Below are 18,506 nucleotides of genomic sequence, written 5' to 3' on the forward strand. Positions count from 1 at the left end.
CGTCTCAGCTTTCTTGGGTATTTCAAACAGAAGTACTTTTTTCCTCGCACTCATTTTTCTCTATTTTTATTTCCCTTTGGTTCCCACCTTAACTTTGTTTATCCTGATTTGAAATTCTTATTTAACAAGTACCTAATAGCATCTACTTAGCACTTCACTAGTTGGCCATGTTAATATAGTTTATTTATGTTACTCTTTGGAAATTTTCAAAATCCTTACATATGTCTTCATGTTTGTGCTTCCTGCACAACTGCCTTTGACCCGCCATCTTGCTATTGCTTCTGTATGCTCCGACCTCTGTAATCCCTGCTTAAACCTCGGAGTGCAGGCAGACCTTTATTCTTCTTACTCAAATACTAGTATGTAATCCACTCGCGGCCAGTGCCTCTCAACGCTTCGATGCGTCCGGGGCATCTTTACCAATTTCTGATTGTGTGGATGGAGTTGGTGGTAACTACGGTTGATGGTGGCTATAGCCTCCATGCCCTCCCCAGACCACCAGCTCATTTCTTCAACTGAGGGGACATCTGGGCTCTCCCTTTCTCGGCACTGTGCCCTGGACACTCTTCAGACAGTAACCGAGGACAGAGGTAGGCCCTTGTTTTGTCTTTTGTCCGTCAGGGATTATTGTACTTTGTTGCCTCGAAGTCCAGGGTCTTGAAAATGATGGTTTCATATAGTTTGTGTTTTCAGTTGTGTCCGGTGAGAAGGTTAATCTGATCCCTGCTGGTCTTTCTTGGCCAGAAGCAGAAGTCTTCTCAGAATAGAACTTTTCATATTTAGACTTGTTTCTGTCCTGGGGAAATTAAGTGGGTCTGGCCTTATCTTTTCATCCTCCTCCTCTTCAGAGCTTCACAAGTAATTCTTAAAGAAAATGAATTTCATATTTATTGAATGCCTTTTATGTGCTACATTATATATTCTTTTTTTATTGTTTTATTGCTTAAAGTATTACAAAGGGTATTACATATGTGTCTACATTATATATTCTTGCTAAAATGAATAGGCTTGGTCCTTGTACCGGATGTTCTTCAGGTCTAGTGAGGGAGGCAGACAATGTTCTTATTGCTATAATTAAAAGTAATACATATTTTGAAATATCTATGATGCCACCACAATGTAGAGTGACATGTATAGTATGTTAAATATGATAAATGATGTCACATTAGAATTGATGGCCTTGTGCTGACACTTGTGAATTCTGTCCCCTAACCATGACCAGCACTGTTCACCCTTTCCTGGACACCTGTAACCCTCCCATTGGACGGCATAGAATTGTATCTGTGCTCTTGGTCCCCTGACTCTCCTGGATTTGTCTCCTCTCCACATGACTTTTTCTCTCTACCTGAGTTTTGGTCTGTTATCAAATCTGATTTCTTTTTTTTTTCTTTTACTTTTACCGTAAGAATGTTAAAGACAAATATAAAAAATTAGCTGCATTTGCTGTAGATGGATGAGCTTTTTCAATGAATTTGTTTATTTTCAAAAGTAAAATGTAATTGGCTATTGGGATGGGAAGGGAGAAAGAGTTAAGAGTAGCAGAAGACCACAATTATAGTTAACTAGAGGCCCAGTGCATGAAATTTGTGCACTGGAGGTGGGGGGGGGGTGTCTCTCAGCCCAGCGTGTGCCCTCTCACAATCCTGGAGCCCCGTGATTGATCACCCCAAAGGGAGCAAAGGGAGGCTCCGTCCACCCACCACAGCACCACTGCTGGGTAACCTGGGCCTCCCTCTGCAGGGTGATCATGGGGCAATGGCCAGGCCCCCGACCAATCGCATTGCACCCGCCTTGGCTGGCCTGGTGCGAGTGGGTGTCATAGCGTGGTCGTCTGGAAGGTCGTTCTGCTGATTGGACTTTCGGTCGATTTGCATATTACACTTTTATTGTTATAGATAAATCTGGCCTACTTTTCCAAAGGGACTCTTCGGATGATGAATGAGGCCAGCTGTCCTTTGAGTTGTTTAGGAGAAGCTCAGGTTGCTAGTGACATCTAAGAATCTTCCCCCTCTGGGATTGGACAGCAGGAGATGGGAGTAATACCACTGTACATTAACTAGGTCTCAAAGGTGAGAGTTGCGGGCCCTGATTGGCTCAAGACGAGCCATGTTGTTGCCTGAGCAAGACAGCAGGACTCCAGTGGTGGATTTGTTTTTTCTCCTGGTCAGCGACTGTGACCTGAGCCTTCCTTGGAGAGAGAGCCTCTGTTTAGGTGACTGTTAGCCGGGTGGTCTATCTGGTGCTTGTGGTAGCTCTGGATCTTTCTACTTCTCCTCAAGGAGCTCATTGATGTGATTTCAGATCCTATCCTCACTCAAAAGAATATGCCATCTTGCTCTGTGCGGAGTATCTTGCAAGACACAGTGCTGTGTCCGTTACTCTGCTGGTTCCAGATGTCTCTAGCAGCCCTGCTTTTCCGCAGATGCTTGGGCAGTGTGTGAGCATGAATACCCTTTCTGTCCTGCAGAGGCTGTGAGAAGCTCTGCCCGAGTGTTTGAGAGTTAACCAGCATCACTGAGCAAGCCCTCTGTGCGGCACTGATTGTGCCACTTACAGAGACCGTACAAGAGATTTTGCTGACCTCAAATGTACTTACAGTCCGGAGGGGAAATAGCAGAGGTGAATTCAGAGGCCCGTTCAGGAAGACCACCAAAGAAAATGAGAAGATAAGCAAAACAGTGTTTTGAGTTCTGTTTCTTCAGACGTCTCTGTTGAGATTGGCAGCTTGAGTGGCCCAGAGACTGCCATCCACCATTTACAGACATGTGCTATTTTGAGATTGAGTCTGTGGTTTGGGAAGGATTTAGAATCATTTCAACAAATGCTTATTGAGTGTGCAAAGTGCCGTGGTAGGCACAGGGAACACCAAAAAGTATAAAGTTATAGCCTCTGCTTCTAAGGAACCGCTCCTTAATGTTTGGAAAGGCAGGGCATGTTTAAGGTTTTAAAAATCTTAAGATATATGTCTTCATAGGAGGAAAGCAGAATTGTCAACACAGTAGAAATACATACTAAACTGTTAACCCCTCCGGGGAGTGGGGCTTGGGTGGTGGGGCACGTGGCGGACGAAGAGGAAGGATCTTCACTTTTTCTGTATACATTTCTGTGTGGTTGGACATTTTTACCAAGTGCCAGTATGGCCTTTTTGGAATTATTTCTTCATTAGCTAAAACAACAACAACAATAGAGACTAGAAGATTATAAACATAGTGTTAGCCTTGAATATCTTTGTGTGATAGGATTATGAAAGATTTATATTTATTATACCTCCCTTTTGCCTACATTTTCTGTAATGGGTATATATTATTTTATAAGTAGAGAAAGAAAGTATTTGAAAACCAAAACCCAAAAGCACCTACAATGATTACTAATACTGCGTTTTAGCCCTGGTTGGTGTAGCTCAAGCACCAAAGGGTGTCGGGTTCAATTCTCAGTCAAGGGCATGTATCTGGGCTGCAGGTTCAGTCCCAGGCCCTGGTCAGGGTGCATGCAGGAGGCAACCAATTAATATGTCTCTCTCACATTGATGTTTCTCCCTCTTTCTCTCTCTCTCTCCCTCTTTCTCTCTCCACCCCCCTTCCTTCCTTCCCTCCCTTCTACTCTCTCTAAAAATCAATGAAAAAATATCCTCAGGTGAGGATTAACAAAGAAAATATAACTGCATTTTAATATGTTTACCATATTTTGGATACACTACACCAGCTCTCCTTTTTTTTTTTAATCTCCTCACTCTTACCACAACTCTATTAAGGTTGTTCTATTATTATTGTTGTTGTTGTTGTTGTTATTTACTATTATTATCTACTACTAGATAATTACTACTATATACTATTATCATTATCTACTAATATCTACTATTACTACTATTATCATTATCAACCACTGTTTTAAATGTGAAAGAAGGGCATTTGCTCTCGCTTCTCAGAAACTTGTCATTTTGAGAGAGCCTAGGAGCAAAAGGAATCTAGCTATGAACCATGCGCCTGTACTGTGAAGGCTGCCTACAAAACTGGTTATGCTGATTGGGTTACAGTTATGGCTGTCAGTGTGGGCTGTGATCCCTTGTTTAAAGCCCCTAAGAATACTTTCTACATATCTATATTTAGTTCTGTGAGAAGGCAATGAGATTACCCCATCTCCCCATCTGGTGCAGTGAAGAAAGCTCACCTGCTTGGCTTACTTTGTATAATTAATTTTTAAACTTCTGGTAGAATGCCTGTAAGCATGTCTCAGAATTAAAATCTCCAAGTTATTTGTAGTTTAAGTTAAGTAGTTAAATCCTGTCCTGCAAATTTTGTTCAGGGAATCCAAGTCCCCTTATGATTATGAATTTAATTACTTGAAAGTAATAGTGTTCTGAATTATTTAAGGGAGTCAAAGACCGAAGGAAAGATGTCATTTGTAAATGAATTTCTTTTTTCCCCCTTACAGCATGTATTTGATGATCTCAGTGGCTCAGTATCCTTGTCTTGGGTTGGAGATAGCACTGGGGTAAGTAATATTTTGAGGCTGTGAATTCAGCTAAGCAAGAAGAACATGTAGATGTGGGGAGTTTAAGCACTAAGTGTTGTTATTTTCTGAAACTGTTTCCAACCTCAGACACAGAAATACATGCTTCCAGGACAGACTCTCAGGAAACTGTGGTTGGCTTGGTTTTGCTTTAGAACGGGAAACATCCTCTAACCACCCTCTTCCATAATGGGAAGATAGACACCTTTTGAGTCCTTGGTGGCTGCTTGGCATCAAGATGAGCAAGAAGAAGAAAGAGGGAAGCGTGTGCTGTATGCTGAGAAGTGAGCCTCACAACACATGGGAAGACCAGTGTGGAAGCTGAAACCCGCGCATCGCACATCTTAGCATTTTTCCTCCAGAATGCATTTTCCCACAGTTAGTGTTGAAGGACTGTGGCGCCCATGGGCTCATGGCTGTTTAGTTCCATCTGTGTCCCTTTCCCTACAACAAAGGAGGTGCTGCCAGGATTGGGAGAGTGGAAGGAGCGTCAGTCAGCTCCTTATTCTCCAATGTGGAGCCCGTCTCCCAGTAGGAGGGTGCACTTTGGATGCATCGGCCCCAGGTCTTGACTCAGGGCTTGGTGTTAGCTGCTCTGTTATTATCCTGCCTGAACAAGGGCAGGGCCGCAGTTCATACCCTCCCCTCTGGTATTCCATGAATGTATGCATCATAGCATTGAGGCACACGATGGCTATGTCAGGAATCCAAAGAAATATTGGAGCTGAAGAGCAAGTTATAAATTAATTATCTTAATTAATTTTTAAACTTCTGGTAGTATGTCTTTAAGCATGTCTCAGTTTCTTCTAAAATTTGAGTTGTGCTCTAATTTCCATGATTTATCCATTTATTTAAGATAGTTGGTATCGCAAGATTTCTTGTTACATGGCCATTTGAGACTCCCTCTTGTACTAATCTATCAGAATTTGTCCTCATGCATATTTTTATCTAGAAAAATATTTAAGAAATTAATTTCATGGAGAACTGAGAGCAGGGAGGAGAAAAGGAGGGATATATGTGACACAGTGACTTTTGAGCACCCATAGTGCTCTAGCCTCCTGTACACAGAAAGGGAGCTGATTCTTTTTTTTTTTTTTAATATATTTTATTGATTTTTTACAGAGAGGAAGGGAGAGGGATAGAGAGTTAGAAACATCGATGAGAGAGAAACATCGATCAGCTGTCTCCTGCACATCCCCACTGGGGATGTGCCGGCAACCAAGGTACATGCCCTTGACCGGAATCGAACCTGGGACCCTTGAGTCCGTAGGCCGACACTCTATCCACTGAGCCAAACCGACCAGGGCAGGGAGCTGATTCTTGCCTGAGGATATCTTATACTTATACTAATACTAGACGCCCGGTGCACAAACTTCGTGCGGGGGTGGGGGAGGGGGGGAGTTCCCCTCAGCCAGGCCTGCGCCCTCTCACAGTCCAGGAGCCCTCGGGGATGTCCGATTGATGGCTTAGGCCCTGGCTGAGCGACGCTCCCCCTGTGGGAGCACACTGACCACCAGGGGCAACTCCTGCATTGAGCGTCTGCCCCCTGGTGGTCAGTGTGCGTCATAGCCACCAATTGTTCTGGTTGTTCCACTGTAAAGGTTGCTGGGCTTTTATTATATAGATGGATACAAAATAGTTAAATCCTTCCTTTATTGTAATGGGTAGTTGATTAGCTCTGCCTCACTGCTTCAAGTATGGGCGACAGGACCATCTCAACCAAGAGTTGAGATCTTGAGTCAATGCAAGCCTTAGTAACTTCTTGGTTTTCTGACTTACTACAGTATAGGCCAGTGGTCGGCAAACTGCGGCTCGCAAGCCACATGCGGCTCTTTGCCCCCTTGAGTATGGCTCTTCCACAAAATACCGACTTCTGCGCATGGCCCACGAAGTTTCAATCTCATTGTATGTGCGCACCCGCACATGGTATTTTGTGGAAGAGCCACACTCGGGCCAAAGAGCTGTATGTGGCTCGCGAGCCGCAGTTTGCCAACCATGGATATAGGCTACTGCAAAGCAGGGCTCTTGTCAGTCTTTCAGATGTTGATTTACTCCCACCACAGGCAAGCATGTGATTGGACTATCTTTCTTTTTAACTGTGCTTTTGTCTCTCTCCAGATCATTCTAGTCTTGACTACCTTCCATGTACCACTGGTAATTATGACTTTTGGACAGTCCAAGCTATATCGAAGGTGAGATGCATATGGTTGGGGCACTGATTGAATACATTGTGAATGTAAGTTCCCCACTTTTCTAGGCATGATGGAGTCCAACAGTTGATTAGAAAGATCTTTCAGCCATCTTAAATTTTCAACAAACTGTCACATTCAGCACTTAATATTTACTTAACCTGAAGAAATATGAAAAGGAATCTAGTTCCAAGAAGATTAGGTTGACCTGACTAAATGGGAAAGCAGTAAAGGCAGATGGAGAGTGTGTAGGGTTGTGTGTTTTATTAATTTAAATGGATATTTATTTTGGGGAAGTAGCATGGACTTCAACAGAATGGTTTTTATATCTCCGAAGTAACAATCCTCACTATACCTTCCAAGTAAATGTATTTATGTAACACTTTGTACCTTCCAAGTAAATATATTTATCTAATCCTCTGAGCCTCAGTTTATCTAGATTGTTTCTAGATCAGAAGGAGGTTCTCAGGTCAGACCTACCAAAGTGCCTTATAGTGTTTACACTGGTAACGATGGTGGCAGTGTATGTTTTGGAACCATACTGTGGCAATTACCAAGTTTTACATGTGTCTGCTCAAAGGTACAGCTTGGTTAAATTGTACGCTCTTTTCCTTAACTGTAAGATGCAAGACCAGCTCACTCTCAGAAGTTGCTGATAGTCTTCTCAATCATTTGTGCCCGTCTCATTTTCCCCCAAGGGACCCCCCAAAAAAATATGGCATCCTAGCAGATAACAGAAACTATTCTCAAGGCCAACGGATTTCCCAGCAGCCATCGTACTCTCTCAGGGGCCCAGGTACAAGTGAGCCTTTGGTGAATTTCTGAGACGGCCCCTTCTCCAGTAGGCGTAATCTTGATTGCTGTTTCTGAGCCTGGAGCCAGTGTTCTCGGCCCTTCAACACAGTGATGTTGACTTAAAAATAGGCTAAGAAGGAATTGCCATTTTGGAATCACTGTAAGCTCCACAAAGCCAAGGTTCTTGACTAACTTGGGGTTCTCAGCAACTAGCCAAATGACTGCTATGTAGTAGTAGGCAGGCAGTCCATACTAATTGAATGAATGAATGCCTTGGCTTCTCTGTAGTTTTTAAACTGATAATTGTTTATAAGGATTGACTGTATTATAGAATCATAGTGCTAGAAAGGGCTATAATTTATAGGTGATTTTGTTTATTCAATTAGAATAGTAATTGAACTATTTCAGACAGATGAAAAATATCCTGTTTGGGGAGGGGAAAAATGTATAAAAAGTTGTAACTTCATAACTCTTTCCAATGTTTAAGAAACCTTATTGTCATAAAATTTTTCCTTATGACAGTTTTTCTTGGCAAATTATCTTCCATAATAACAGTAGTGTATTATAGCCTGGCCGGTGTTGCTCAGTGGTTGAGCATTGACCTATGAACCAAGAGGCCACTGGTTTGATTCCCAGTCAGGGCACATGCCCCAGTTGTGGGCTTGATCCCCAATAGGGGGGCATGCAGGAGGCGGACGATCAGTGTTTCTCATTGATGATGTTTCTATCTCTCTAGCTCTCCCTTCCTCTTTCTCTAAAATCAATAAAAATCATGTTGTTGTTTTTTTTAAAAAAGCAATATATTATATAACATTTGGAAATTTTAAAGGAAAAATTTCACCCTAACGTCAAGTGTAATCTTTATGTACAGTTTATCTTGATTTTCCCCTTTAATGTTATATCATATGGCTACATAGTTTGGGGAAGCAACATGATACAGTGTAAAGTTGCCAGGTTTTGGTGACAAATAGCCCTGGGATTGAATCTCAGCACTATCATTTGCAAACAGAATGAGCTTGAGCAAGTTACTTCGCCTCCCAGAGTCTTTTTGTCATCTGTAAAAGAAAGATGATAACAGTGGCCACCTCAGAGCTGTTGTGACTTATGCTCTGCAGTGCCTGGGCTGGATGGAGTAAGAACTTGGGGAGGTTAGCTGCTTGGGGAGGTTAGCAGCCAGTGAGGGCACATAGCCAGACTGTACTGATATTGCTGTGCCAGTTGTTAAATGAATTCAAAGCCTTCTGTGCCCATTGGTAAAAAGTGCTTGTCTGCCTCCTAGGCTTCTGGAGATGCACGCACACCCCTGCCAACATGCAAGTGCCATGACCCATATCCACTCTGATTGATGCTCATACAGTGATATTTTCCATATCCCCTCTGCTAGTTACCCGTCATTTTTGTTAGATTGACGGAATTTACTAAGTCATTATTCTCTTGGACACTTAGGTTGCAGCTAATTTTTCACTATTACTAATGCTGTTGTGATAAATATGACACATATATGTGCCAAGAGAATGCTAATTTCCACTTCATTTTTTAGTAGCAAATGAAAACCTCTTTTCTTATTGACCCCTAGAGGTTTTTGTTTTTTAATCCTCACCTGAGGATTTCCATTGGTCTTTAGAGAGAGTAGAAGAGAGCGAGGAAAGAGGGAGAGAGAGAGAGAGAGAGAGAGAGAGAGAGAAAAAAAACATTGATGTGAGAGAGACACGTGTGGGCTGACACTCTAACCACGGAGCTAAACCGGCCAGGGTGACCCTAGATGTTTTGAAGGCTGTTTACTAAGCTCCTCAGCTTCCCCAGGTTGAACTCTCTCCTGTACTTGTTGCTTTAGCCACTTTAACGCTTGTCTTCTGAACTCTCTACATTGCTGTTTAAGTGGGTGACCAGTCAGACCCATAGGGAGGGCAATGTGTTTTCATGACTTTTCCCCACCCTTTTGCTTTTCAGTATTGTGCTTACTTTAAGACTGCCCCAAACAAAACCCAAATGGTTTAAACACCTACCACCATCTGACTCAGCCCTTTTCACCCTGAATCTGTCTGGCCTGTGAGAAACCCCTAGCACACACTCGACCGTGAGAGCAATCCTCTGTGTCTGGGATAGAATCATATTCACAGGGAGGTGCTGTTTCTGCAGGGCACGCAGCAGTTTGGTTGTTTGTTTCTACGAGGTCATTTTGAATATGAATTCTTTCCTCCCTGCTGTGAAGGGAAAGGTCTTCCAGAGGTTAGGTGGAAACTGTAAATATGCCAGTCTCCATCTGGCCTGGCCTGATGTGACTCATGTCATTGAACACGCCAGCCAAGAGGCACATGTTCCTTCAGACACGGGAAAGGAGGGAGCAGTTTGATCAGAATGACTATGCTGAGGTTGCCCAAGTGAGGAATAAAGTCAAAGCCTGTTGAATCCACTCTGAAAACTCTGGTTTCTCACAGCTTTAATGATTAGACTATTTATTGGATTATCTCCCTCCACTAACTCGAATGTGGTCAAAGGTTTATTTGAGATTCAAATAAAGGCAGCTGGTCACATGCCACCTGCTCTGAGCTGTGCTGCACGGAAGCTCCAGAGAATAGCAGGAAGCTGCCTCTGTTACTCGTGCTGAGTTCATAGACCTTGACCTTTAGGGTGTGAAAAAGTATTGTTGAAAGGTTTGGGAAATAATAACTAAAGTTCCTAGGCATTCATGATTAGGTTAAAACAAATAGTATGTTAATGTCTTCAATTTAAAGGACTTATGTTTGAATGGTATAAATTTCGATTCCCTGTTAAGGAATATTAATAGATTATAAAGTACATTTGCCTCTCACTTTGCAGATACTAACTTAAAAAGGAAACAGGCCACCTAGTTAGGATGATAATTTGGTTTAAGGCAATAGAAGATGTTTTGTACCTTTTTGTTCTATGACCCCTTGAGTGTAACTTTTCACTGTGAGATCAACTTAGTGAAGCACATGTACGCATTATTCGACATCAGAATCCTGTACCTAATTACTAAAATTACTGGACCATTTTATTTGCTATTTTTATTTCCTATTGAGAGTTGTTCAAATTTTGGAAATTAATAAGAGGATCTCTAAAAGATTTCACATTGAAGTTTATTCCATAGTTGATGTAAGTTTTTCAGGTTACTGAGAATTTTTTTAAAAAGGATACCTTAAAGGTATACAACAGATATTGAAGGAAAGTATAGTAAACCAGCTCCTCTAGGGCATCTTGTATGACAGCTTTTTCAGTGATGTGCTGGGTTCAGCTTTCACTGCTTCAGACAGCTGGGGTGAAAAAAGAGACTGAAGTATAATTGGGAATTCATTTTACCTATGGATTGAAAATCTGCCAGTTTTGCCTGTCACTGATTTTAGTTCTATGTCCTTTGGCACATTTTAATAAGCTATATTCTCCCTAACTGATCTTTTAGCTGGAAATCTCAATGCAGTCAATTCTCACTCTTCACAATAGTTATGTTCTCCATAGTTCCCATGAATACTGGTTAGTGAATCCTGAACCATTGTTCCTAGAGGAAAATTCTGGGGTAGGTTCTTAAAAACCTCTGATCAGAACATTAACTTTCATCAATTGATCAGCACATCACTTTGTTTTATGTGTGTTTCTTTTTATTGATTTTTTACAGAGAGGAAGGGAGAGAGATAGTCAGAAACATCGATGAGAGAGAAACATTGACCAGCTGCCCAGGTACATGCCCTTGACCGGAATCGAACCTGGGACCCTTCAGTCCGCAGGCCGACGCTCTATCCACTGAGCCAAACCGGTTTCGGCTATGTGTGTTTCTTATTACTATACATATTGTTTGTGGGTTTTTAAAAATATATTTTTATTGATTCAGAGAGGAAGGGGAGAGGGGGAGAGAGAGAAACATCCTTCCTATATAATAAAAGACTAATATGCACATTGTCCCCTTGACTGGGAGTTCGACCAGGGGGCAGGGCTGGCTGGCCAACCACCCATGGCCCCTCATCCGCCCCCTCTCCTGATCGGGGCGTGGGCCAGCAGAACCCCACCCATGCACGAATTTGCATACCAGGCCTCTAGTCAATGATAAGAGAGAATAACTGATTGGCTGCCTCCTGTACACCCCCTACTGGGGATTGAGCTCACAACCTGGGCATGTGCTCTGACTGGGAATCGCACCTGTGACCTCTTAGTTCTGGGTCGATGCTCAATTGCTGAGCCATACCAGCCGGCCTAGTATATATTGCTGATTCATTAACATTGAGCTCACAACCAACTCATGTCTGAAAGAAGCTTATCTAACTAGCATATTTTCTTCGTAAGGACATCAAAGCCTTCTTGTGCTCAGGGGCTCTGAACAGCACTTCAACACTATGCTTGGGGGCCATTTTAAACAGCAAAATCACCCATAAAAAACACAAAAATGCAAAATGCAAGGTACTAAATAGACCATGACGAAGATACTTATTCACAGTGTAAGAGCTGAAATACGAAGGCAGCTCGTCCCCTTGTTGGACCTCAGCTGGGAATGTGTGCACTGGGTGACCCTGCGCACGTCTGCAGATCACTGTGGAAGGGCCACGAGTGTGGATGTAGGTTACAAAGAAATGTTAGTGAAGAGGCATAGTCACAGATAGAGAATCTGAGAATAAGAGAATCAGCTGCACACACTTTGCCGATTAGTGAAAAGTACAAAATTATAATTATTTTCTTTAGAGTTTTTTGTCATGCCTGTTGTTTTTATGTTGCAATTTATAGTTACTTACTCGTGGCAAAAATGAACTAAAGGAATGGAGAAATGGTTAGGCTTGAAAGCCGACCAAATAAGGCTATCTGGGTTGGTTTGATTGTTGAGAAAAATAATATGCAAGATTCTCTGAGATATTGTAGGACTCTCTTACTGTTACTTCTCATTAAATGCCTGCGGGTCAAATGCTTGATGTCACAAGTTCCTATATATGAAAAGTGCAGAAAAAGGGGTGTAATTCTAGGCTCTGGATGTTTGGGTTGAGTGTCAACATGTGAGTCTTTTGGAAAAACCCAATTTCCAGTGCTTCATCTCATTAAGAATGTTGACACTGCATCTTACCAGAAGTCCATGTGATGATTACTTTTTTTCATTTATTTTAATGATTTCTTGGTTTTTCTTGTTCTTTGGGGGTATTAGGTTCTATTGCAAAAATATTTATATTCTGCCATGATTTTCTTGAGTTATAAACAGGTGCATACTCTTACTAATGTTTATACCAAAGATATATGCAAAAGTGGTCCTTTATTTTGGTAACCAGAAAGAACAGAGATTAGGGTTGATATATAGAATTATTAAAAAGACTGGTTTCTAAAGCAGATGGTTTCATAGGGTTTTGTTAACTTTTCTTTTTTTTTTTTAATATATTTTATTGATTTTTTACAGAGAGGAAGGGAGAGAGATAGAGAGTTAGAAACATCGATGAGAGAGAAACATCGATCAGCTGCCTCCTGCACATCTCCCACTGGGGATGTGCCCGCAACCCAAGTACATGCCCTTGCCCGGAATCGAACCTGGGACCTTTCAGTCCACAGGCCGACGCTCTATCCACTGAGCCAAACCGGTTTCGGCGGGTTAACTTTTTTTTTTTTTTTTTTTTTTTAATATATTTTATTGATTTTTTACAGAGAGGAAGGGAGAGAGATAGAGAGTTAGAAACATCGATGAGAGAGAAACATCGATCAGCTGCCTCCTGCACACTCCCTACTGGGGATGTGCCCGCAACCCAGGTACATGCCCTTGACCGGAATCGAACCTGGGACCCTTCAGTCCGCAAGCCGACGCTCTATCCACTGAGCCAAACCGGTTTCGGCCAGCGGGTTAACTTTTCATCTGACTGCCGCTCATTGCTCTGTTAATTACCATCTGGAATTTGAAAAGTAGATTTTTTAAGTTGTTTCATTGATTTCCTCTTCATGATATATGTTGTATGCTGATAGAAAAGAAACCTTTTAAATAAAGGGTTTTGTTAAAATACAGGAGTGGGCAAAAGTAGGTTTGCAGTTGTTCAAATGGAAAATAATACAGTAATTAATAAATAATAATACAAGAATAAACTCGGTGCTTCCCATACTCAACTGTAGACCTACTTTTGCCCAGCCCTGTATATCCCTGTGCCCAGCGTGGCCTCAGCAGAACCTCCCTTCCGTGCCAGCAGGTTGATCCATTGCGCTCCATATGTTTAACTGGCTACAGTACCAAAGTGTTGTAGCTGATGACTTTTTGCCTTGTTCATGTTGCTTTCTTTTTCTGAAGGGCAGGGATGTGCTTGTTGTGCCAAGTTCTTAAAAAGCCAGCAGACTTGCCAACAGGTTTGTGGAGGTTCCCAGGGGATATGGGGCAGGAGGGGAGAATTGTAAGGTGGCGATAATCGAGCTGTTGCCAGCCCCTTTGAAGGTTGTCTGAGCTGCTGCTGACATTTACACTGAGGAGCAGGAATTGTTTATACATCTCTTGGCCTGCTGTCAGGAAGATAGGAACTCTTCTTGTACTTCAAAGCCAAAAAGGGGGTGGGGAGGGGAGATATGGAGGAATCTGATGGATAAGTGGTGCCTGGTCCCTCTTTTATTTATCTAGGAATTTTCTGTGTGTGCTTGCTAAGAGATGGGAAGTTATTCAGACAACTTAAAGTCACACGCAGTTTGCTTTAGCATTCTGTCAGGGACCTAAACAAACACTCCAAGATAATTCCCTCCTGTATCTCCAGTTTCCTCTTAGCTGATCGGTGCTGCCAGGCCACAAGCCCTGGCAAAACAGAGGAAGACTGCAGTTTATAAGGGAAAAACTCCTCACAGATCATTACAAGTTGTCCCTAGTTTGGAGCTGAGAGTTAAGAGAATTGGATTATAGCTTCAATTTTGCCCTTAATTAACTGGTTGGCTTTTGATAAATTGCCTCCCCTTGAACCTCCTCGTCTGTGAAATGAGGGAGTTGGACAAGATGTTCCCTTCAGTCCCTCGCATTTCTCATGTTCTCTGCTTTTGTGATTATTTGTCAAGATTGTACCATCTTTTACGTCATAGTCTGCAGTGAAGACCACTGCACATCACATTTATCTTTGGCAACTAATTTGCAATACACAGTGGTCTTCACTGATGGACATTGATGAATATTGAGATTTTGCATTCTACCACTTTTTTCTCTGTTGCTTTTTAAGAGAATGGCACATAGTACTAATCCTGTCAGAGTTACACAGCTACTGATTCTTAGGATTGTATTTTTCAAAATCTAAACATGGAATTGAATACCTCTCACAGATATTGTTGAAATGAACTTCTGGGAAAATCTCTAAGAACCCGAGAACTGGCGTTAAGTTGGTTTGTTTCCCTACCTGCGTTTTGTGTGCTGTATGCAGTAGAGACTTGTGCCCAGGAATGGTATCCTCTGGGGGAAACTTGAAGGCTTCTTCCACTCAACTCAGCTTTATCATGAGGACTCTGCATTAATAGATCAGTTAGGAGGCCATTAGCTACACTTAGCAGAGATCCCAGCTCCAACTAGCTTAGTCAGAGAATGACCCACAACTAAATGTAGAGGCAGGACAGGCTTCAGGGTCAGCACAGTCCAGTGTCCTAGGTGCTGCTGCTCCACTTATGTTGGCTTTATCTTCAGGTTGTATTCATGGTCTCAGGACCCCATAGCAACCTTTTGCTTTGCATTAACACCCGACACTTTGGGGACTCAATCTGAGCACTATGGACATTTGGGCCAGATCATTCTGTGATGTTGTGGAACTGTCCTGTGCATTGCAGGGTGGTTAGCAGCATCCCTGGCCTCACCCCATGAGATGCCACTAGCATTTGTGATCATAAAAAATGTCTCCAGACATTACTGAATGGTTGCTTGGAGGGTATTTGTGCAAAAACATCCTGGTTGAGAGCCACTGGTTTAGAAAGAAAGACAGCCCATTTATTTCATCAGGTGGCTAAGGAAATTTGTTTACTAAGAGAGCCCAAGTTCCCCCCTTTGTCTCACTGCCTCAGTCTGGGTCAGTCCGCACCTGTGAGGGGTGGAATTCAGGCTCATCGAGTCCACACTGGAGCTAAGGATGGCATCAGCTTCCCTGAGGCATGAAACTCGTCAGGGGAGGGGGAGTGCTTCAGTGAAGTCAGAGAACGGGGATGGAAGCTGGGAAGGAACCCAACAGTGGCCACGACCACTGCATCCTAAATGTGTCTTTATTTTTCTTCCTCTCAGTGAGGACTATGGAAAGAACTTTAAGGATATTACAGATCTCATCAATAACACCTTCATTCGGACTGAATTTGGCATGGCTATTGGTCCTGAGAACTCTGGAAAGGTGAGACTCGTTCGTGCATGTGTAGAGCTGTGCTTGATGCCATACTTGGGCACTCAGGTGTTAATGTTGGAATGATCCAGAGATACATAGCAGTGTATTTAGTTTGCTATTACTGTGCTTTAAACATAAAACCTAATTTAATACTGATCACAAAAGAACTGGATTGGTTCCTTTTTGGCCTCTGTCCACTGCCGGGAGCCGGTCCATCCTTGCTGCTTGACACAGTTGCTACAGGGAAGAAACATCTGCACAGCATATGTTTCAAGGGACCTGGCGTATACAGCATACTGTTCTTAATATGTTTGCTCACCTTCTTGGCGCTATGTGTTTTAACCAAGGTCACCTCTCCGAGAAAGGTTGTTTCCCCAGGTAGGGATTTTTCCCTGAAGTTAGGGAGGGAATAAAACCCCTTAACTAAGTGCCAGGAGGGTAGTTAATCACTTTAACTACCAACAATCACGCTTAAGCTACATAATCTTTACTCCCTGGAATGGAGATAAGAAATACCCTAACCTTTGGAATAGAAATTGATAGGATTAAAATCAACTGGTATAAATACAGATGTAACAAGACAATAAGACACAGAACCTAGAGACAGAACCTAGCGAGAGAACATGGCAAAAGATCCTGGACAGAACCTGGCTACAGAAATTGGCTGGAGAACCTAGACAGAACATGGCAGAACCTGGACAGAACCTGGCGACCGAACCTGGCTGGAGAACCTGGAGAACCTAGGGAGAGAACCTGGCTGGAGAACCTAGACAGAACCTGGCTGAAGAACCTGGCAACAGAACCTGGCAACAGAACCTGGCGACAGAACTTGGCTGGAGGACCTACACAGAACCTGGCTGGAGAACCTAGACAGAACTTGGCTGGAGATCCTGGCTAGGCTGCTGATCAACTGAACGCTGTCTCCGTGTCATTCCTTCTTCGCCGACTCCGTCCACACCTTTGGGGACCCCTGGACCTGCTGGGGTTGGACCCCAGCAGTCCACGATGCACCCAAACTCTTAGGTGGCAGCTGGTTAGCATTACAGTGTACGCTCCTAAGACACACGTTTTATTTTAGTCTTTGGCAAACTGGCTGACTGATCTCAAACTGACCGGCTTGCATCCATAGACATGATGCACTAGCTCAATTCAGGATAATATTTTTTTGATGAGACTAACACTTAAGGAGTGGGGTGCACCAACTAATCTGTCTTTATAATTCTTACTTTGGGAACTGAAATTTTCTTAACTGATGTCTTGTGGAAGTGGTGTAGGACTTCCTGAGCTTTCATAGTGTCATACCCTGAATCTGAATTGCCTTCTTCCTAACCAGGTGATTTTAACAGCAGAGGTGTCTGGAGGAAGTCCCGGAGGAAGAATCTTCAGATCGTCAGATTTTGCAAAGAATTTTGTTCAGACCAATCTCCCATTTCATCCTCTGACTCAGATGATGTATAGCCCTCAGAATTCCAATTATCTTTTAGCCCTCAGCACTGAAGTAAGTCTCCTTGAAGAAGTTGTCTTGCCCTTTGCATTTTTATCCTCTAACATCTAGCCTTGAAAGGCCCCTTTAGCTAATAATTTTATGAAGTATTTGACTGATTTCTGGTGACTTCGTATGTCATGAAATATATATATTTTTTGTGTTTTGTCCTATTTGGTGAAAGGCACAATTACCATGTACTATCTATTCCACATAAGTATGATATCTAGTTGTCATTACAATTTTTAAAATATTTATTCATTACATTGACTGGGGTGACAGTGTTCAACATGATCATATAGGGTTCAGGTGTGGGTTTCTGTTACAAGGTCTTATATTGCACTGTGTGCCCACCACCCAAAGCCAGATCTTCTCCTGTCAGCTTCATTACAGTTTTTAAAAGTGAATAGATGTGTACTGTTGGAAAACTGAACTAGAACACAGTGTAATGTAATCATCCTTGTTCTGCAAGGGACAAGCATAGATTGTCACAGTCCTGATGTCATTGTTTCTTTCCTGTGGCCAAACCACATCTTTCTAATTTTTCTTTTTTGTTCGTTGCATAGTCCATCAAGCATATTGATTTCTGTCTTCAACACTCATGTATTAAGTATCCAGTCTTAAATCCCTGCGCCCCACCCCAGTCCGGTGCTCTTCCCAGAAGCCAGTGCCCCTCCCTATCTCCTGAAATTCCCTGCGGAGCTCGTGCAGCTTTCCTTTCCCGAGGACCAGCCTCCTTTATTGTGGATGCTGAGGGCCCAAAGTGGCTGAGTTGCTCGACGATGATAATCACCATTACACTGCATTTTTTTGATGGCTCTTTCACTCTCCTTATTTCTTAGAGTGTGGTCTACTGACCAACAGCATCAGAAACCCCAGAAGCTGATTTAAATGCAGATTCCTAGGCCCCACCCCATACAGTACATCAGTGACTTTTGATGGCGAGGTTTTTACCAGCTCCCCAGCTGAGCCTGCCCACTAAAATTGGAGAGTCATTGCTATGATGATGGTTCTTGGGACAGAAACAGGATTATCAGATGTGGCTTAGCAAAGGGGTGGCAAAAGGAAGGGAAAGGGCACTGGAAGACAGGCCTGGCTCTGGGCTCTGTGGGCAGATTTGAGCAGAGGTAAGGCTGTAGGGCTCAAGGAAGGCCAGAGTTAAGCTTAGCCCAAAGGAGGCCAGAGGAAGGAAACTAGCCTGCTGGGTATGCTTCAGACTTTCAAGAAACAATTCCTGGA

At 42.8% G+C, this 18,506-nt stretch overlaps 1 protein-coding gene across 2 annotated transcripts in view; it reads left to right on the top strand.

Moving 5' to 3' along the window:
- SORT1 (sortilin 1) overlaps window positions 1–18,506 on the top strand; it is a 58,828-nt gene that overhangs the window by 13,994 nt on the left and 26,328 nt on the right. For both annotated transcript variants that reach the window (XM_036344952.1, XM_036344953.1), the window contains exons 2-5: window positions 4,432–4,491; window positions 6,628–6,701; window positions 15,691–15,793; window positions 17,118–17,282. In XM_036344952.1, coding sequence (XP_036200845.1) covers window positions 4,432–4,491; window positions 6,628–6,701; window positions 15,691–15,793; window positions 17,118–17,282 — 402 coding nt within the window. The remainder of the gene's footprint in view (window positions 1–4,431; window positions 4,492–6,627; window positions 6,702–15,690; window positions 15,794–17,117; window positions 17,283–18,506) is intronic.

This window comes from Myotis myotis, unplaced genomic scaffold (assembly GCF_014108235.1).
Source record: "Myotis myotis isolate mMyoMyo1 unplaced genomic scaffold, mMyoMyo1.p scaffold_m19_p_18, whole genome shotgun sequence".
Taxonomy (NCBI): Eukaryota; Metazoa; Chordata; class Mammalia; order Chiroptera; family Vespertilionidae; genus Myotis; species Myotis myotis.